This window comes from Lissotriton vulgaris, chromosome 1_1 (genome assembly GCF_964263255.1).
Source record: "Lissotriton vulgaris chromosome 1_1, aLisVul1.2, whole genome shotgun sequence".
NCBI classification, from domain to species: domain Eukaryota; kingdom Metazoa; phylum Chordata; class Amphibia; order Caudata; family Salamandridae; genus Lissotriton; species Lissotriton vulgaris.
Genome location: NC_141685.1, coordinates 1388951072 through 1388973284, shown reverse-complemented (window position 1 = coordinate 1388973284; position 22213 = coordinate 1388951072). Strand labels below are relative to the sequence as shown.

Sequence of the window (22213 nt, the reverse complement as noted above, 5' to 3'; positions counted from 1 at the left end):
GCAAGTTGGCTGGGTTGTAGCCCAAAGTACCTCTCACATCTCCCACAGATCTCTTTGCGGTATTGTGCTGCCTATGCTCCTTCAGTGTTGCTTGAATTGGTCTTCTGCGAACTGATTATCACTGGGATCAAAGCCTCTTGAATAGTGGTAATGGGAAGGAGGGGGCTGCTTACTGTAGCTCTTCATTGGGATGCAGCCCAGCTAAGTGGCTCTGAGAAATGAAACAGGGGGAATGAATCGCCTCATGGCAGCAGTCCGGAAGGAGTTAGATGAGTGAATCAGGCGGGAAGTCCCTTCAGAGGTCAGAGCCAGTACCCCACATGATAGAATTGTGGGCCTGCATCTGGATGTAGACAATTTGTTGTTTCAAATACATGGGGCCAAGCAAAAGCAGACCACCTTGAGAGCTCAGCGACAGAGTGGCCATCATCCTTTCAACCAGGCTCTTTCCTTGACCAGCCACTTGGAAAATTGGATGACTTAACTTGAGCATATACTGGACCATACCCTATATAAGACTTAAAATCTGTATGTTCAACCGACCACCAGAAGAAGTGCTTAATCATTTCCAAGTACAACTAATGAAAAGCCCCTACCATGCTACCTAAAACAACGGTATACAATATTAACTACTTGGTATGGTCTGCATGATAAACCAGAGCTGTTATTTAATATCTTAATGGCTTTCTCAGCTAAGTCATTCCAATAGAAGTAGTTCTGGGTACTTTTATTTTTTTAATTTTGCACGATTCAGCTCACTAGAATCAATGGAAGGACACATATCAATAGTTGAGTGCCAAAAACATATCAACAGGGAAACCATAGGACAATTAGACAACTGATCAAGACCTTTCCCATTTCAAACTGTTTGTGAAGAAACAGGGTTTTTGCAGGTTCCCCTCCCACTGTTTTGCCCCCATGTGGCCTGGTGTACTGAGGCCTGCTAACAAAACTTCAGTGCCAGTATTCTGACCCACTACAAAATGTATGTTGAATCGGCTACCCCAAATTGGCATAAGCTGACTTACTTATATGTCCTTAACATATGGTACCAAGGGTGCCCAGGGTGTGTAAGGAAGAGTGTCCACCCAGGGCTGCAGCACTGATTGTGCCAAACTAGGGTGACAAAGTACAAAATGGCTCCCTGCCTGCCATTGCTGCCTGGAAGAGCAGTTTTAAAACCGCTAGTTCGACTTTGCCATTTAAAATTACATGGCAAAGCTCCCACTTTACTTAACAATATATCTAGGTTTCCCCTAAGGAAGGCTTTTCGAGTCCTAAGGCAGGGAACTGTCTATTAGGAAGTGGGATATATACTTTAATATGTCCTAACAGTAAAACTTCCAAATTGTTGTTTTTACTCTGGAAAAGCTAGTAGCAAAATTGGCTAATACAGACTTACAGGCTGACATCTCAGTAATATCTGCTAACTTCTGAATGGGGCTACTAAAATGGGTACTTCAAGAGATTAAATTAATCATGGCATTAAACCGGACTTGGTGCTTGAGGCCAACTTTAATGTCACTTTAAAAGAAAAAAAACATTTAGAAAGTTGCTGCTCTGTTGTCCAGTTAGTCCTCTGGCCCTATGTAGTTGCTGGCCCCCGAACAGCCTTCTGCCCTCCTATGGAGTAGTGTGAATGATGACCAGGCTAGGAAACAATAGAGGCCTGCCACTGAGGTAAGTGCTACCTCCCACTTGTAGGAAGCCAAAGAGGGTGTTGGCCCAAAAGGCAACCTTCAAAGTGAAAGCTGCCTATTGCGGGCAAATGGAAATCATACTCGTTAGGTAAAAGGGCTACTGGTGGGACCGAGAGTTGAAACCAGTTTCCAAATCGTTTTTTCCATGGGCGTGTAGCCCACAACTAGCCTCATCTCTAGGGTGGGCTACCAAGCTACTAACATCCGAGGAAGGCTTCAGACATCTGGAGAGTGGGCAGAATAGTGCACTCTGGGACTGCTACGTGCCACACATAGCCAGAAGTCTCCATAGGGCGAGAGGGATTCCGGGAGCCCCTTGGCTAAGGACAGCATCACTACCCCAGGGTATTTTTTGGGCATAAATATGGCACTCCTGCCACCTTGAACCTGAGATAACATCTCGACTGGAGAGAGGACTGAAGCAGGACTGCCCTGCCGACCCCTGGGCCTGGCAAGACAGGCTGACCCAAAGATGGACTACACCTGCTGCTCCTTGTGCCTGTGGTGTCTGGCATTGAGGCAAAGTTGCTCCTGAGCCACTCCAGGGGTCAGTAGGCTGACCTCTAATCCCGCTCCAGGGTCACAATAACTGCTGACCACGGACATGCAGCCAAGAAGACCTGCAATGTAGACTCAAATTTTGCACTTGTGTCTGCTGGACTCAGGAGATTTGCCAGAGTCCAGATTGGTCACTAAAGATGAACACTATCCCTCATCCAAAGATACCGCTAGACATCCTGTGACAGGAGATCGGTAGCCCCGTTGCTGCTGGGCTTGTATTGACTCAAAGAGGATTTCGAGGGACTCCAACTGCTTTGGCCAAAGTCACCCTAACTTATCCGTGGACCAAGGAATATCCCCAGAAAGGCACACACTGACTACACAGCACCCAGAGCATCTTTTAAAATCCTCAGCATCAGGACCACTCCACTGAAGTCTATGGCAAGCTTGAGTGTGGAACTGGAATTGAAACTACTTTGATAACCAGGTAACTGAAAACACACTCCTCATTGTCCTTCCTGACCTTTTCCCTGTTGGACTTGGTCACCCATTCTGGGCCGGAGTAGCTGAGCACACGGTTACGGTTACCAATGCTAGTTTGCATTTTGGACTGAAAAGCTGAGACATTTATTTTACTAAAAAATCTGTATCTGCAGAAACCTCTGGTGGATTTTGCTCATTTTGGTGTCTAAAAGTTCATAAAAAAATATAATCTATTGTTTATTTTTTATAAATTCGTGTTTGCTTTCTTTTGTGTTGTGTAACTTTCATTTTTTCATTGTTTGGTGCTTCGAAATGTTTTACACTAGTTCCTTTGTTAAAGCCTTGCTGCTCGAGGCCACAGCTACAGAGGGTTGAGCTAGAGGTTTTACAAACGAGCCTGACTACACCCAATATGGTATCAGGAGTTGAATACCCGGTAAGGTCGCCCAACCATACCATATAGTATAAAGCAATCCTCACAGTAGACAAATGCATTCACATGAAACAAAAGTGTCAAGTTCTCAACTTACATCACAACTGTATTCTCTAGGTGACTGTAAAACAGTGTACATTAAAACAAACAACAGGAATAGAAATGTCAGTGCATCCAAAGACAAATGGACACCAAACCTACTGAAGAAGATGGTCTTCTGTAATGTTCAATCTTTACCTAGACTTAGCATAGCTAGAAGAGATTTTTTATAGCAGCATAAAAGTGGAGGGTGTTGAACAAAAAACATGATGGAAGGTGGGCAGAGCAACTCCTATGTGAGTCACCTAAATGGAGCTATTCAAAAGAACATAAACAGTTAGAAAATGGGGTTAAATGGAATAGAAATCTTGCATTTGGTACGAAAAAAAAAAATAACGTTGCAAAAAAAATCTATTGTTTGTTTTTTAATGCCGCTAAGCAGAACAGACACTATTAAGGGCATATAAAAAAATTGCCAGAAATACCCCAACACATAGCACAAAAGACCAAAAACGGACACTGGATGACCACAAGGCACGTACGTCATTACAACATTAAACAAAAGATTGCAATCGTTAGCCCGGGTCGGCAAAAAAGACATGGCACAATCCTGGAAATGGCCGACTCGCCGAAATTGCAGTTGTAGTGTGCCGCCTTGGACTGGTGTGCCTAACAGAGAAACCAAATTATGTAGACCGGGGTCCCCACAGAAATTCTCTAAGATCTGGGGTAAATGGGGGGATTATTATGGGCTGTCTTCCACTGTTGGAGTTCAGCCTTGAAATGGGGTCCACAACGTGGTGGGCGGTGGTTGGGGGGGGGAGGGTCTGAGATCGGGTAGATTTGTTTATTTTCATGACATTTTGTTTTTATTTGTGACACTGTTGTTAAAATCAATAAAAAAGTTGTAGAACAGATAACTGTAAACAGAGAATCGTCTTAAGACGGACACCCTTTTCAACCATAAAAGAATAAGGCCATGTGTTTGGACTATTCAGAAAATCAGAACAGACCCTAAGCAAGTAATTCTGTTGCAGTCCCTGTAGACTACTGCAAAATTACGGCCTGCAATTCGCCTCTGATGGAGGACAATGTAGACTGATGGGGATCACACCAAGCTGTCATGATAGGCAACAGTACTTTGGTCTAATAATAATTTCCAGGGGATTATGCCAAAATAAAAATCACAAGAATGATTTTATAGGTTTTTAAAGTATTTTTTGTATAAGGCTGCAGTTTCTGTAACAGGTCTGTCTCCAGTTTGGACCTGAACTTCGGTTTAATGTGTGCCATATTTTCTGGTAAATCCATGTTCATTAAAATTTTAAGAGAGGCAATTTAACTTCACTGATTTGTATGCTACTGAAACTTATATAATTTCGTCTCAACAGTATAAATACTGCCCTTATTGAAATAACTTTTTCAACATTCTCCATAGAGTGAATTAAATATAAAATATCGTAAATGTTGGACCATGCAAGGGGGCATTTCAACAGTGCACCGTTGCCTAACACAAGACCTACTAAATGTTCTGTCTTGAAACACTCAGCGGCGGTTCCTCTGCAAAGGTGGAGGAGCGTTGCCCAACTGTTTGGCTCACAGTCTGCAAATTAAATATATTGTTTTATTTTTAATTTGCCGGCCTTGAGTCAGCGCTGTAGGGAGGGGCGGGGCTGAGGCGAGGGGGAGGAGTAGTGTGACGTGCATGTGTGTTTGGCCGGCTGCCTCAGGCTGACTAAAACACACATGGGCACTTAGGTTTCTCCAGCCTAGCTGCATTAACCAGCTGGACTGGAGAAACCCCCTCCTACTCCCTGGCCTGAGCGGAGCATCCTCCTAGCCCGCGCAGGCCAATTCCCACGCTGCTCTGCAGCACGGGGATTGGATGGGAGTCTGTCCCAAGGGCTGCTGGGACCAGGAAGAGGAGATGTGGTGAGGCAGCTGGCGACTAAAGGCACATTTAAAAAAAATATATATTATTTCAAACACCACCAACCCCTCCTCGTGTGACCCCCCTCCCGTATTTCCTCCACCCGCCCCATTACTCTTTGTTTGTGGCAATCGCCACTGGAAATACTGAAGAAAGACTGCTTACCCGCGGTGATCTCCACATTCGGATCTCTTGTAAGATAGTTAATGACCGGACCGGAGACATACCCAGAACCGAGAACCAGGATTTTCTTCTTTGCACCCATGACCAACAGCTGTGCGTGCTCCCTAAAATAAGAAGTCAGCATTATACTTACAAGCTCTGCAACTGTGGATTACACAATTTTTTAAAAACATTTACAAGTCCAGTCTGTAAAGTTTACAATTTAACTGCTATCATGCAAGATTTAAACTTTGGACCTTTATATTTAGAAACAAAAATCCTCAATTGAGCAAGCAGCACACCTTTTGCCAAGGTTGGCAATCATATGCCACAATCACAGGTTATACCTGCGTAATTCATGGCACATTTTGCTGGACAATTTGAAAAATATGACCATCTCAGACCTTCCACCGAAGAGACACAGCATTTGAGTAGAAACAATTATGTGTGAATTGGCATCTGACCACAAAAGCTTTTGGGAACTACCGCAGCAGCATCATCGATGCTACAGTATAGAACCCACTCCTTTAAATGAGCTGCCTTGAACGAGACAGGGAACGCAAGTCACGCACCATAGATACTAGGAAAAGGGTTGCAGGTACCTAACTGATCAGAAGTGTTACTCGCATATGCCTCCTAAGTTCGTAATGCCAATTTTGTCCCATTTTGCAAAGCCCTCTTACTTGTCAGTGTGATGTAGCAATTTCCCCTTTCATAATGGAGTTTGGTCAGTCAAATTGTTGTCCTAGCCAATGCAGCATAGTGCCAAGTGACAATTCATAAAAATCCCCCATGTAACATCTGGGAGTCACAGAGGAACGGAATTGCCATATTGCATACCTATCACATTAGTTATGGAAAACAAGGGTACCCCATAAGTTAAACCTGGGGTTGAAGTATCTTTAAGAAAAAACAGTGGTTTGTGGTGGCCTGAAAAGGTCCTGGTAAAGTAGGATATGACTATGTTACTTGAATCAATCCTGGGAGAAAGCTTTTTTGTAGGGTAACATATAAAAAATACTTTATTATGTTTTTTATATACATATATTTCAGGTGCTCACAATGGTGACAAAGTGCTTAGAGTGACTGAGTGAATTTTTTTTAGATAAAACTATATACAGAGTGTCACAAACAAGGGTTTATTCCACAAAATTATATACAGTAAGGTAGGGGAATTTCCTTGATTGGGTCGACGGCGTTTTGATCTAGACAATTTTAGATCATCATCAGGACATGGTGAGCTTTCCTGAAACAGTATTAAAAATGAGGTAATTTTAGTACTATGTCCCTACATAAATTATTTCTTAACATAGTGGTATAGTGCTCCCAGTGGCATATAAAACATGCACATTGTTCATAATTTAATAGGGTTGGCAAACGTGAATTGACGCGCTTTTTGGATCAATTGATTTAGTTTAAGGTACATGTGTGGTTGCGCGCTATTTAAAGGAACGTGGCTTACTTAATATGATGGCTGAATTTAATTTCTATCAGAGTAAGGGATTCGAAATTCAGACGCCTCAGTGGATGGATCTGAGAGCATGGAAAACAAAGGAAAGGAATAAATCATTTATATAGTGATCCTCGTGGAGGTACACAATGGTCGCTTTTTGAGAACTTACTGTGTCAATTATTGTCAAGGTTAGACCATTTATTAATCTTGGTTTAGCGTTCAACGTCCTCTTGTTTTTGCATTTGAATCACAATCTGTGAGCAAAACAAAGGATTAGTTTTGGACTATAGGTGGAAACCTATAGGCGAACAAAGATTTTTATAAAGGATTTACCGATAGTATTGTGGTACTGATTGAGGTATGGCAGCTAAGGTAGTTCACAGTTCGTGCAGAGTAGATCTGGAAACGGCAATGAGATTAAATTAAAAACCATAGTACTATTTGCAGGCAATGCTTAAGGCGTTTGGTTCGAAGGGTTTGCGCACGTACTGGTATACCGGGAAGTAAATACCAGTACGCGCGCAAACCCTTAGAACCAAACGCCAGAGCAGCGAGGCAGACACATCTGAACCGCGGACCGTGGTGATCCAGTAAGTGTACCCCCTAAGAAATAGAATGCTCCGGTTCCATTTAGGAGCTTACTCTCGTGACTCGCCCGATCCCATTAATGGCTTAGTTCTAATAATTTCTTCGTTTTGTCCCCAGCTCCCGCCGGGACGATGTACAAATAATTGGTAATGGTTTCACATTTGTTAACACACGCCTTAAGCATTGCCTCCAAATAGTACTATGGTTTTTAATTTAATCTCATTGCCGTTTCTAGATCTACTCTGCACGAACTGTGAGCGAACGACCAAAGAAACCACAGTTAAGACGTGAGACGGCCGTATCTTTAGATATATGGAACAATTATGATCACAGGTCCAAAGTAAAGACTTATAACCACAGCACATACGCCGACCAACCTCAGAAAAGTATTGATCTTAGATGCTGAGCCAGAACATTTACAAGTGATAGCCCCTGAGGAAGGCACTGACAGTGCCGAAATGCATTGGGCATGCGACCAAGATGTGTTATGAATTGAAAATGTGGTTGTGATTTATTCGTAGTAAATGTGATCATCAAAGTGAATATGTAGTATGATTATAATGAAAAATGATAGTTGAATAACATGTGACACATAACATGAATTATATTGAGTAATGAAGAAACAAATAAATCAATGAAAAGTATTTGATTAATTTTTGATTACGTTGTAAAAAATCAGAAGGTGTTGTATATCACTAAATGAACAGTGCGTGACTGGACTGACACTTCTGTTGGCCTAAACTCATATGATTCAAAGGATTGACGCCCCTTATCAGTCACAGCACCAATAGAATAGGAGGATAAACATAAGGATATCAGGAGTGCTCCCCGCGAACCCCTCAATTACCTTCATCATTTTAAGTAAGCCACGTTCCTTTAAATAGCGCGCACCCACGCATGTACCTTAAACTAAATCAATTGATCCAAAAAGCGCGTCAATTCACGTTTGCCAACCCTATTAAATTATGAACAATGTGCATGTTTTATATGCCACTGGGAGCACTATACCACTATGTTAAGAAATAATTTATGTAAGACATAGTACTAAAATTACCTAATTTTTAATACTGTTTCAGGAAAGCTCACCATGTCCTGATGATGATCTAAAATTGTCTAGATCGGAACGCCGTCGACCCAATCAAGGAAATTCCCCTACCTTACTGTATATAATTTTGTGGAATATACCCTTGTTTGTGACACTCTGTATATAGTTTTAGCTAAAAAAAAATAACTCAGTCACTCTAAGCACTTTGTCACCATTGTGAGCACCTGAAATATTTGTATATAAAAAACATAATAAAGTATTCATTTATATGTTACCCTACAAAAAAGCTTTCTCCCAGGATTGATTCAAGTAACATAGTCATATCCAACTTTACCAGGACCTTTTCAGGCCACCACAAACCACTGTTTTTTGTTAAAAATACCCATCACATTACGCAAGCCAAGTAAGGAGAGCTCTGCTTGGTATGCCAGATTGTCCCAGCCTCCACTCAACGTCTCATTTATAACCAGCATTTGGGCAGCCAGTAGTAAAGTTGTATGTTGGCCATTCCCATGCCCTTTCATTAACTGATTGACAACATTGATCCAAGCTATGCGGGTAGGGCAACCTGACCACAAACAGGAGTGGATCAGGGAGGTGAGGGCCTGTTAGACCTGGCATCTTTTGGCATTGCTTCCCCTGTCGCTTTGCTTCTAACTGTTTTTGACTGTGTGCTGAACTTAGTTTTTGCTGGTGTTAGGTCTCTGGACACTTTACCACTGCTGACCAGTGCTAAAGCGCATGTGGTCTGTGTCTAAAATGGAATGGTATTTTGTTTCACCATGATTGGCATATTTGATTTACTAATAAGTCCCTAATGCAGTGTGTGCGCTCAGGACCTGTAAATAAACCGCTACTAGTGGGCTTGAATCACAGATTGTGCTATCTTGTATTTTCTACTCAGCAGTAGGAACTGCGCAGTTGTGGACATCATAACCATTGGGATGGTGCCAGACTGATTCTAGGCACCCCCTCAGGATATGTTGTTCTACAGGCCAGCTAGCTCACAGTGCCACCATGAGTACCCCTAAACATAATCGGTTAGCAACTGATTCTGGCAAAGTACAAGAGGTTTTGTCAATCTCATGGTCAGATCACAAGGCCATCTTGTTCACAGTAACTACCAGCCACCACATCCCTCACCCTCATATTCCCCATAGGGTAATTAAAGGACGTAACTGGAGGAATATCAGCCCCTAGTGGATTCAATCTGCACTAGCATCTTCAAAACTAGTAAATCTGTCAACTGACAGTTTCACCAGTTGGGTTCAAACTGCAGCAAATCCATTAGCTCCAGAAAAAGGTTCACCAGCATGCGTATAAAAAATCTGAACCCTGGTTCTGTGAAACTCTTCGCAGGCAGAAGCAACTCTGCAGAAAAGCTGACAGACGCTGGAGAAAAAACGACTACAAAGCTGAGAAAACTTTATATGCACAGTCATTGAGCACCTACAAAAAAATTATCTTGGATAAGAAAAGTAGGTATTTCTCAGAGAAAATCCGGCAGGCAGGTAACTCCAGCAAAGTACTATCTGCAACTTTGAAGGAACTAGTCAAATTACCTGAACCAGTATTACAGGGTAGCAGTGTGGCATTCTGTAACCAACTTGCACGGTTTTTTAAGGACAAAGTGCTATCCATTTTTGACTCCCTCTCAGACAAGGGCACTGACCTCCCAGCTGACACACCCATCATTACTCCTTCGTGCTCAGCTAATGTTTTGGATTCTTTAGTTCCACCGAACGCAGAACAGATCTCGCATGTAGTGAGATCAACAAAATCCGGAGCACCCTTAGACCTATGCCCTCCTAAAATATTCCATCTTGCATACGAAAGCATTAGCAAGCAACTCAGCATACTCTTTAATGAGATTATCAGGTCAGGCATCTTTCTAGATGCATGTAAAACAGTCTCAATACCTCCTCTACTAAAAATACCCAATCTAGATCCAAGCGACCACAACAACAATTATAGACCTATTGCGAGGATTCCTTTCCCTAATAAGGTCTTGAAAAAAATTCTAAACTCCCAACTCACTGCCTTCATGTCCTCAGAAGATCTGTTGGATTCCTCACAACATGGTTTCCGACAAGGGCACAGCACGGAGACTGCCCGTTACAGCAGCAGAGAAGCTCTGATCAATATTGGACACTGGTGCCAGGGCCGCCCTGATCCTCTTTGATCTATCGGCGGCTTTTGACACCGTGAACCATGACATCCTTATCAGAAGGCTCCTAGATTTGGGAGTCAATAATTCTGCTCTAAATCTCATTAAATCTTATCTGAACAATAGGTTTCAGTATGTTCAGATTGGGAACTCCTGCTCAAAGCAGTGCACACTTCCATGTGGGGTGCCGCAGGGCTCCTCACTGAGTTCCACCTTGTTCAAATTATAAGTGACCCCCTTAGCTAATATCAGGCAGTTTGGCTTCTCATTGGTCTCCTACGTGAACGACACTCAAATAGTGGTGTCCATCTCAAGCAACTCGGAGTAAACTGCTGATCGTTTTAGTCAATGTATGTCCCACGTAGACCAATGGATGAGTGCAAACTGCCTAAAGCCTAAAAGGTAACAAAACAGAGGTTCTTCTGCTGGGATCTGACATCTCTTTCTGGTCACAGAACTGGTGGCCTTCAAGCATGGGAACTCCTCCAGCCCCAGTTCCGAAGGTAAAGAATCTTGAAATTATCTTGGATTACAGACTAACTTTCCAACATCAGATCAACAAGGTTGTCTCTGGTCTTTCTAACACTAAAATCAATCCAGAAGGTGCGCACCTTCATTTCCCCCGAAGCAGTAAAAACACTGGTGACGGCCTTAGCCATGGCCAGACTGGATTATGGAAATGCCCTATATTTGGGCCTTCAGAAACAGCACATGCTCAAACTCCAACGAGTATAGAACGAGGCCGCCAGAATGTTGCTGGATAGCCCCAAATTCCAGTCCATTTCCCAAGGCTTAAAAAAACTCCACTGGCTTCTGGTAAAAAAGAGAACAGAATTTAAATCTTTATGCCTAGCATACAAAACTATGCATGGAATAGGACCTGCGTTCCTGAAACAACACCTCACCTGGTATTATCTATGCAGAAATCTACGTTCAGCTCAGAGAAAACTCCTCCAGACACCCAAATCTAAGAAAGTTCGCTGGGGAGGAAGCAGTTTTATCCGGAATACGGTGAAACTGTGGAACTCGCTTCCATTAGATATTAGAAATTGCTCAACTCTACTCTCCTTTAGGAAATTACTAAAACGTGGCTTTTCTCAAACTAGTTCTCACCCTCTTCCACTGGAATCTTGACAGACACCTCTGTGCAGCACCTAGACGCCCATGGGCATTCAAGCGCTATATCAATTTCACAATCAAATCAAATCAAATAAACCACTAAACATGACCACCCTGATCCCCCAGTAATTGTGCTAACATATCTAGAACCCTTCTGCTCGGTCACTCGTGATCTCTTATTCTCAGCGAAATATACAAAGAATACACAGTGGGGCTTTTTTCAATGTGTATTGAACCAACTTGATTCTTGATTCTGGTATAGACTATAAGTGCTGCAGTGATCAATAGAAAGCTATTAGAAGTACCAGGACAGTGAACTGAATAAAAGTTCTGCCACTGTGCTAAAGCAATGTATATATGCATGCATATAAAACAATATAGAAAATCTGACGAACGTCTAGTCTGCAGTCCCTAACTTAAGTGTCTAGGGAGTGTGTGTGTGTATTCTGCTAAGAATCCTCGTACTGGACGATCCAACCCCAGTTACCTGAACGGAAAGGGTTGAAGCTTCAGTGTGTAGAGACCTCACCAATGTCAGTAGAGCACTCCTCTAACTAAACCTGGAAATGCTTGTTTATTTATAATGAAAAGCATCCTTGTGAGTGCTGGGCAAGCCAGCATCATTGTGGTCTGTAGATAGCCGTGTCGCCTCCTGAATGAAAAACAGAACGACATCACCACAATGTGGGTCGAGGCCTTGTACATGGTGTTCAAGGAGTCGTGATAACGTTCTTGAGAAGTGGAATCTGCCAGTGAATCAGTTTCAGAGAAACTAGTCCAACATTATCACACACACAAATGAGTGTAAAATGTTGCTGTGTGAAAAGGAAGGCAACTTAAGAAAAGTGTTCATGGTAAAAGATTGCATCATTTCTACGTGGGCCTAACTAAGATACATGACAGTGCCACCCACATGAGTAGCTTTCGGACTGGTCTCAGGCCTGCCAACGCAGAGCCGGCATGTGTAGTTTATAATTGCATTATGGACCTGGCAAGTACACCTACGTGCCAGGCCCAAACCTTCCCTTCTTGCCTTTTATTACATGTATGGCACCCTAAGGTAGTCCGATGGGCAGGGTGCAATGCATTTAAAATGCAGGACGTGCCTTTAAATTTTACTTGTCCTGGTAGTGAAAAACTGCTAAATTCTTTTTTCACTACAACAAGGCCTATTCCTCCTATAGGTTAGGATTGGAGCTGCCTTGTAACATTTAACAAGTATACCTTGCAATTGGAAGCTGATAGAAAAATTGGAGTTTGGTGTCTCTGGACTCAATTTAAAAACCAATCTTTTAGTAAAATTGTTTTTTTGAATTGCAAGTCTGAAAATGCCACTTTTAGAAAGTGTGCATTTTCTTACTTTAACCATTCAGTGCCTCTGCCTGTCCCTAGAATACACGTCTGGGTTGGATGACAGTTGGGCTTTGTGAATTCACTCAAGACAATCACACAAAAGGTAGTTGAGATGCGTCCTGCATACCAGAAGGCCCATTACCAAGTTGATGGGTCTTCCTGAGCTAGAGTGGAGAGAGGAGTCAACATTTGCACCTGAATAGGGCTGTGCCTGTCCCATCACAAAGAGCAGCATGTCCCCCTGTAGTGCGCCTGCACCATCAGGATTCAAGCAAGCCGGGCCGAAGACGGCTGTAATGCCAGAAACCGGTCCCCGGAAGCTTGTTTCCTTTCCAGTAAAAGAATTGGCTTGGTAGTTTGGTCTGCCCTGTTCCCATGATGCACTGGGCCAGGGACAGACTAATTTGCATGTAGCCAGGTTCTGAGCTGGGATGGTGCAGTGAGCTAAAAAACGGTGATGGATCAAGCCCTGATCTGTTGACTGGGTAGGAGTGTTCTGCTTAACTCAGATACTCTGTCCATCACCACCCCCTTTTCTGGTGCGCCTGGAGCCACTGCACTACAAATATCTTCTTTGAAGTCACCCTACTGCAAAGGCTAACATGGGTATAAGTACTGCACCTCTGACACCATATATTTTAAACACTTCTGAACTGAGGACATTCTGCCAGGGAGAAGAGCTCTGCCAGGAGGGACTGCCATTTTGCTGCTTGCTTTGCCTTGCTGGCATGCGGTCTACTGCTTCTTGCCTGGGAGTGAGACGACTGGACGTTGCTCTTTACATCCTGCTTTCTAACGTTTCTCAAATGGCTTGAGCTTGCCTCCTGTTGGAAGTCTCAGGGTCCTCAAAGACTTTACCTGCAGCTCCTGGGCTCCTCTGCTGAGAGCCATACTCTACAAAGTGGTGCCAAATCCAGTTCCTGGGCTCTTGCTGTATTAAGCAAGAGGAAAACAGTACATCAACTTCGAGTCTGACTTGGAAGCCGGCGCAGCTCTTTGATATCGCCCACTGCCTGTACCGGAGCCGTGGTCCCCGCTCAACGGAAGGACAGCGACTTGCAACTGAGGCCTGGACGGCACTGCAGCACTTCCAAATATCTGCCACAGCGCGAGTCTCAAGCACTGCATCTTGTTATATTGAGGTAAATATTGGCTATTTTTCTAAACTGGTGTGGTTACTATTGTGATGTTTTCACTGTATTACTGGGTGTATGCACACATACTTTACACATTGCATCTTTAGTATAGCTTGGCTGATCAAGGTCAGGCTACCCAAGGGTGAGCACAGGTAAGATTTTGGTGTGTACTATATTTACCCTGACTAGGATTGTGGGTCCCTACTTGGACAGGGTGCAACCCACTGCCAACTAGAGCCCCCATTTCTAAGAGGTTCCTAAACCAGGGGCTCGAGATCATCAGTGGAACCTTTTGAAGGGTGTACAGGAAACATGGAAGTATAACTTTAAACATGGCCACCCAGTGGGACCTGCTCCCATTTTTTAAAGTCATTTTTAGGTTGAGCCTAGGCAACACACATGCACTGTCTTTGAGACATGATGTATTCACTTTGTGGGTTTAGACCCTGCCCACTGCTTTTTATTGGCTTATGTTAGTGTCCATTAAAAGACATTGCTTCTAAGTGGTTAATGTTTCATATTTATCCCACCTTTTTCACAATTGTTAACTCCCATGCAGTATCACCACAGGACTTGCCCTCTTCTACTTGTGTTGTGCCATTGTATTTCATGTATTTGGAACTTTTTTTCTTACAGTGAGACTGAGTACTTCCCACTTAGTGCGGTCTTCAATTCACAGCTGCAGCGCTTCAATGTAATCGGGCACTTTCCTCAAGCGCGACACGCTTCACATGGGACACGCTTCGCGCAATGTCCTTTTCAATTATTTTTTCAGCTTACCTAGAAAATCAGCCTGGTTTCCTCAGAAACCACAGCTGCAGCTTCCTGTGATATGATGCAATACCAGTCTGGTGTATCCCCTTCTTTACCATAGTACAGCTAAAGCAATCCAGAAGTCCCCAGGTCTGACCATCTTGCATGCACAGCACTTCCTGTCCCGCTTCCTGAGCAGTAGCAGCATCAGCACCCTCCATCATTCAGTAACAGCCTCTGCTGGTTCCTATGCTCTCTGCCATGAATAGTATGGATCAGCAGGAGTGCCACCCCGGCTGCTGGAATTTACTCAAGGCTTTAATTAGCACTTCTAACTAGTGTCTGGACTGTCTACTCTTCGTTGGAGCCATAACAGCACATAGGCAATAAAGGCAAGTTCCTTGTAATTAAGAGCACATTTGAATGCCTCCAACCTGTCAGAGAGATCTGTGGGGAGGCACCCTCCTTCCTTGAAGTATCATCTCCTGGGTTACGATTGGGCTACCTTTTTGCTGGCTTTGGGCTAGCGCAGTGATCTAAAAAAAGAAATAATCCCATACAATGCTCTCCTCATCACGTGCAGACCCTAGATGTCTCCTCCATTTATCGTTCTCAAGCTTGCAGCATTTTTCTACGTCCTATCCATGAAGCAAGGGGGTAATAGGGAAGAATAGAATCATCGACCGGGGTTGGCAAATGATTGAAGGAAGGAGCTTGGCTATTAAAAAATGAAAGACCAGAGCATCAGACATTGATGCTGGGAGCCAGAATCGAGTCTCAGCCTCAGCGTAATATCCTATGATTCTGGATATGTCTCTTAATTATCCCATAAAACTACAAAACAAAGAGGGTTGTTGAGGATGCTGTGGTTTAGAGAGGGGACATGTTGCTGACTGGAGGTGAAGGTCAGTTTGGCCAGTGGGTGTGGGCCTCCCTTTTCATTGTTTTTACGTCCCTAATTTTAAAATCTATCCTCACTTATGTTTTTTGAAAAAGCAACACAACACAGTTTCCAAAATTCTACTCAGCACGTACTTAAGAGACAGCATTATCTTTTTTGAGAGGTGAAAGAGGACGCAGTCGTAAATGCTTCAGGGGTGGCCTTTCTACAGGTTGAGTTGTTGGCCTGCTTGGTCAATTCTTTTCCTGGGCCTCCTTTAATTACAGTCCATGATGGTTATCTCATAAAACGATTGTAACATCCCATCCGGTGCATTCATTCTCCACTTTAAAGTGTGCAATATATATAAATATTTTTTTATCTGCCTTATAATTTCCCACTTTTTGCTCTCATTTATTTTCCTACTCCTTCATTGGTGCAGCCTTTACCCGACCGTTCTATCTTGCGGTCGCCTTTGTCGCAATGCTCCCTAACTCCATGCGCATAAAGTGCTTTTTTTTTTAACCTGCTGCCATCTTACTGATAAAGAAGAGAAGTGTGAAAACATGTAAAGTGCTTTAAGTATGCCTTGTTGAGGAGGAGAAGTTTGGGGGAAATGTGTACACCTTTTTACATTTCCAGAAAAAAGGCTGCTCCACTTCGCTCATGCATGAGGGCAAAAAGACCAGAAGAGGATTGTAGTCCAGTACTGTCACTACTGGATACCCCTTCCTCTTGTCTGCACTACTCCTGATGAACTCTCTCTTCACAGCCACCCCACATGTGCCCTTGCCACTTGTCATGTTTATAACCTTAACTTTTGTATCCTGATCTTTGCCCCATAAATTTCACCATTTCTTCTACTCCCTGCTTTCAATTCTCACCTGTGCACTCCTCCCTGCCTCATGTCTTTTTGCAATGTGCCTGTCTTCACCACTTTCCTGTCACCAGTCTCTTGTTTGCTACATTACACACTTGTAACTGAATGAAGTCTACTGTCACCTGTCACCACTTACCTGTCACTGTCCTCATTAATGGCTGATTCTCTCCTGTCATTTGTGTACTCTCACCCATGTTGCCTGTCTGTCCTTACACGTCAACTTTTTACCTTCACCACTTCCAATTATTCTGAGGAGTTCTCACTGTCGCCCACCTATCCTGTCAGTGGAATTCTATGCAGCACTCGATACTTCACACATCTCCAACGTAACTTAACTCACCGCATGTTTATCAACCTCAGAACAGGTCAAGCTACTTTTGGACATAGTACTTCCCTCTTCCTCCTTTTCTTTCTCCATGTTAATCAATGGCAAGTGCTATCTTTTCTGTGTATTATCCACACTCTGCAATATATCTAACACTGTCATCATAAAACACACCCCTTTGATGCCTCCCTTGCTATCCACACTGTAATTCTCCCCACCACAATGAACCCAGTTGTGGCTCTTTCAACTCTTTGCGCATTTTGCCTTTTCTTCCTCACCTGTGAGATCAACTCTGGCCTTCCTACATCCTTCTCAGACTGTAGTTTTGGCTCTGAGTGTCTCCTTTTACACCCCATTGTTCTCACCCAGGACACACCTGCCACTGAGTATCCTTACACTGGTGATATTGCCATTTTCCCTTACTGTGCCCCATTTTTTAGACCCCTCCAAAACCTCCCCTGCTGTTCTAAACTGTGGCCCGTTTTTAGTGTACCACCTTCCCACCTACAGCACAGGAATGGGCACTGCAGGTTGTTGTCCTCCCCTATGGACAAAATACTTCCTAGCCCGTCATTCTTTTCCTCAATGCCTTCATCTGTCATCACACTGTTCTGTCTGCATGACGCAGTGTGTAGTAATTGTATAGATCTTCAATCCTTGGTGGCACAGCACCCAGGATAATGTGCTGCATGACTAAACACTTGCTAGAGGGGGCGTGGTTTGGACGCCGATCGGGATGGCGGCGTGAGCCTGCAGCTCCGTGCCCGATCCCGCATTTATCCTGCGATACCTCGCTTCCGAGCTGGCTGACGCTCGGAAATCCTGCCTAAAGCACCGGACAAGCAGCGGAACACGACTGTGGGCCAACAGGCAGTCGGCAGCGGTCCCGAGACCCGGTATCGGAGCTTCGAGGAGCCGCGCCTGCAAAGTCAAGATGGCGGCCGCCCCGAACTGCGGAGGCTGACCTGCGGGGCACGGCGGACCGCGGCTGGGGCATAGCGGAGGCTGCTGCCCGAGGACTTTGAGGAGTGAGGCCCTTGCCGTGCGGGGACTGGCAGCTGCGAGGGCAGTGCGGAGCGCTGTCTGCCACTTCAGAGACCTGCGGTCTGAGCGCCCATCCCCCCGCCGCCGGACCCGGCGACCGTCTGCGAGGGGTGCTGGCCCGCGGCTGCGCCTGGAGACCCCGCGGCGGTTGGGAGCCTGGCGGCGCCGGAACACCGGCGGGCTGCGCGGAGCTGGACAGTGCCAGAGAAGAAGGTATGATTTAGAAAAGGGGGTGGTGATGAACAGAGTGTCTGAATTAAGCAGACCACTCTTACCCAGTCCAAAGATCAGGGCTTTATCCATCACCGTTATTTATCTCACTGCCCCATCCCAGCTCAGAACCTGGCTATATGCAAATCAGTCTGTCCCTGGCCCAGTGCATCATGGGAACAGGGCAGACTAAACTACCAAGCCAATTCTTCACCAGAAAGGAGACAAGCTACCGGGGACCGGTTTCTGGCATTTCAGCCGTCTTCGGCCCGGCTTGCTTGAATCCTGATGGAGCAGTGAGAAAGGGACTCATGTCTGAGTATACCCTGCCACACCTATAGTGGCCAAAAACGATTTAGAAAAGGGGGTGGTGATGAACAGAGTGTCTGAATTAAGCAGACCACTCTTACCCAGTCCAAAGATCAGGGCTTTATCCATCACCGTTATTTATCTCACTGCCCCATCCCAGCTCAGAACCTGGCTATATGCAAATCAGTCTGTCCCTGGCCCAGTGCATCATGGGAACAGGGCAGACTAAACTACCAAGTCAATTCTTCACCAGAAAGGAGACAAGCTACCGGGGACCGGTTTCTGGCATTTCAGCCGTCTTCGGCCCGGCTTGCTTGAGAAGAAGGTAAGCAGCTTGGTGGACCTGACACCCGGACTGGGGATTTCGCGGCGGCCGGAGCTGGAGCCCTGGAGGAGTGCCGGTCCCTGAGCTGGGGAGTGGCGGCTGAGGGGAACACACCCGGACAGGTCCTGTGAGCTCGGAGGGGCAGAACGAGAGCGGCGATCACCGACGACACACTGTTGGGGTCGGGCCGGCCAGAAGACGGCAGCACGGGACGCAGGTGGCGGGGGGAGTCGCTGCACTGGGCTGCTGGGGGGCGGCGCCCTCGCCCAGATAGTGCATCCAGCTCTGGCCGGTCCCTATTTGCTTGCTTGGGGGCACACACTCAGCTCCCCCGCGTTTCTGAACTGGACCTTTTCCTGAACTGGACATTGCTTGAACCTGTCGTGGGGGTGCGGTGAGCCCTGAGGGGGACGGCGAATGACAATGTAAGGAGGGGACCCCTGGGCCGCGTGGAGCCTGTTGGGGTGCTACCGAATGAAATGATCAGTGGACGGCCATTTTGAGACGAGAGTGGAGCCCTGAGTGGTGGACGACCTGATCCCTGGAAATGGTGGCCATAGCTCGGGAGAGAGAACGAGAGGTATCCCATTCGGCTGATGGAAACTGGGGCTGGACCATCCCCTAGAGGCAATCCTACCACAGCACACACGGCGACCAAGATGGCCGCCACTGGCAGTGACTTGAGCGTGCAGCAGGGACACGGCCAGACAAATATGCCGGACACGGATGGCGGACTCCGCGCGGCCCCAGATGCATCGGCGCAAGAACGAAGACTGAATGCACGGCTGGATAGCATACTGGATGCGATCACTGCGACCAAGGAGTCCCTACACCAAGATATAGAGCAGGTGGCCACGGGACTGGCCTCCTGAGGGCAGATCACGCGAAACTTTCCGACAGAGTAAAGGAAAACGAGCAGCTGCTCCAGGAACTAAAACCGGCAGTGGTCACCGCAGAACACAAACTGTCTGATATCCTTGGCCGGTTGGCGACACTAGAGAAACGCGCGGAGGATTCCGAAAGCCGTAATCGGAGGAACAACGTATGGGTGGTAGGCCTACCGGAAAAAATTGAGGGGGATGATGCAGTGGCCTACATGGAAAACTGGTTTCAAACGGTCGTGGCTCCAGAGGGTCTATCTCCATTCTTCTCCCTAGAGAGAGCGCACAGGATCCCGGCCCGCCCGCCCATGCAGGGCCGTCCTCCTAGGCCAATGGTGGTCAGACTCTTGCATTTCAAAGACCGGGATTTACTGATACAAAGGGCGCGCTCGGTGGGCCCTTTCAAGATGGACAATAGTTCGGTCACGGTTTTCCCAGACTATACACAGGAAGTCCAAAAGAGCAGGGCATCCTTTCTGACCGTGAAAAAGGAACGGAGAGACGAGGGTATACAATACTCCCTACTCTTTCCAGCCAAATTACGAGTGATCCTGGATGGAACGACCCAATTCTTACAGACCCCTGACGAGGTGTGGTCATGGCTCGAGTTGTACCGTGCTGGTATGGATCGCCAAAGTAAGGGTGAACGGGAGAGACAAAAGCCGGTCCAGGTCCGCAAGTCACAACGCATCCGCAAGCGGAACAAACTTAAGAGAGCAAGCGGACCGACCTGATGGCGGCGGACAGAAAGGGAGCGCTGGCTGCGACGGCGATCATCACAGGATCACAGCAGGAGAAGGTATCGATGGACTCGGACTCTGAAGAGGAGGGAAGGAAATCTGGAGGAGAACTTTCAGAGGCAGATAGCTCTGTGGGGCCAAAGGTCACCCCACAGACGGCAGATGGACTGTTTAACGAATGATACCCGGAGTGAGGGACACGTTTGCGGCTCCTGTTAGAGCAGCCTACCTCTGGTGCTTGGAGAACTAGCAGGTACTCTGTTGTAACTATCATATGGGATCATGGGCTTGGGGCGAGGGCCTAGCTTGCCCCGGGTCGGCTCTGACTTACCCCTCATTGCCCTTAAGGCTTTATGTAGTGAGGACTACAGAGTAGTGGACTGTGTGTGATGTTACAGGTTTGGATGGGGACTGATGTTGCGTTATTAGGTCCTGTTCTGGGGAGAGGGGTTGGGGGAGTTTTTTGGGGTGTTCTGCATGAGGGGGTTTACTGCAGTGATGTGGGTGTCCAACTGACGCTGTCGAAACGGAGGGGTGATGGCTGCAATGGGAACGTTACCTGATTTGAAATGCCTCACATGGAATGTCCGTGGACTTCGAACTATGTCAAGGCGATACAAGGTGCACGCCTATTTAGTGAGGCGAGGCATCCAAATTGCACTGTTGCAAGAAACTCATTTAACCAAGCAGGAATGCGCTGCATTGCAGAAGAGGTGGCATGGCCAGGTGTTTGGCACAACGTATTCGGCGTTTGCCAGGGGGGTGTTGATATGGGTGAGAGCGGGTGTCCCATTCCAGGCCACGAATCAGCTAGTGGACCCTGAGGGTCGGTTTGTGGCGGTAGAGGGGAGGCTATATGGCCGTGAGGTGGTCCTGTGTAGTGTATATGCCCCCAATGTTGACCAAGCCCGTTTTTTTGATAGTCTTACAGGCTCGCTGGCACACTTCCTGGCGGGCCCCATCATATTGGGTGGGGACTATAATTCGATCATTGATGTGACGTGAGACAGATCGCATCCGCCACTGGCCGACTCCCCAGTGCGCAGGCTAGCCACGCACAGGAAAGACTGGCAAGAGAGGTGGGGCCTTGTAGATGTATGGAGGGAGCAACATCCTGAGGTTAGGGACTACTCTTTCTTCTCGGCATTACATGCATTACATGTTAGGATAGATTCCATTCTGTGTAGTGGACCCCTGGCTGCCATGATAACGCACACGGAGTACCTCGCCAGAACCATCTCGGACCACAATCCCTTACTGATGTCAATGCAATGGCAGCGGGCAAGATCTGCGGTCCCGACATGGAGGTTGCGGCCTGATACATTAGAGGACCTGGTGTTCAGCGACACGGTCCAACAGGGCATTGAACATTATTTTGGTGAGAACGAGTGTACAGCCGCCACGAGGTCGATTTAATGGGATGCGATGAAGGTGGTGGTGAGAGGTATCTGTATGGGCAGTTTCACAAATGCAAGGACGACTGTTTTGGCTGATCTGGGGAAGGCGGAATGTGTGCTGAGGGATCTGGAGCAGCGTAGGCCTGAGCGACCGGACCTGCAGGGCCGGCTACTAGAGGCGAAGGAGTTGGTGGCGACAGAAACAGAGAGGCTACGGTGCTATGATTACAAGTTATACCTCACCAAGGTGCATGCGGAAAGGGATAAGGTGGGCACACTTCTTGCTAAACTCGCTAACCCGGAGCCTAGGGGTTGCCCGATCATGAGCATTAGAACGGGATCGGGGGAGGTGGTTTACTC

General features: G+C 46.2%; 1 protein-coding gene across 1 annotated transcript in view; it reads right to left on the bottom strand.

Annotated features, from left to right (window-relative positions):
* Positions 1-22213, bottom strand: part of AASS (aminoadipate-semialdehyde synthase) — a 568722-nt gene that overhangs the window by 137477 nt on the left and 409032 nt on the right. The window contains exon 14 of the mRNA XM_086966854.1: positions 5252-5373. Coding sequence (XP_086822980.1) covers positions 5252-5373 — 122 coding nt within the window. The remainder of the gene's footprint in view (positions 1-5251; positions 5374-22213) is intronic.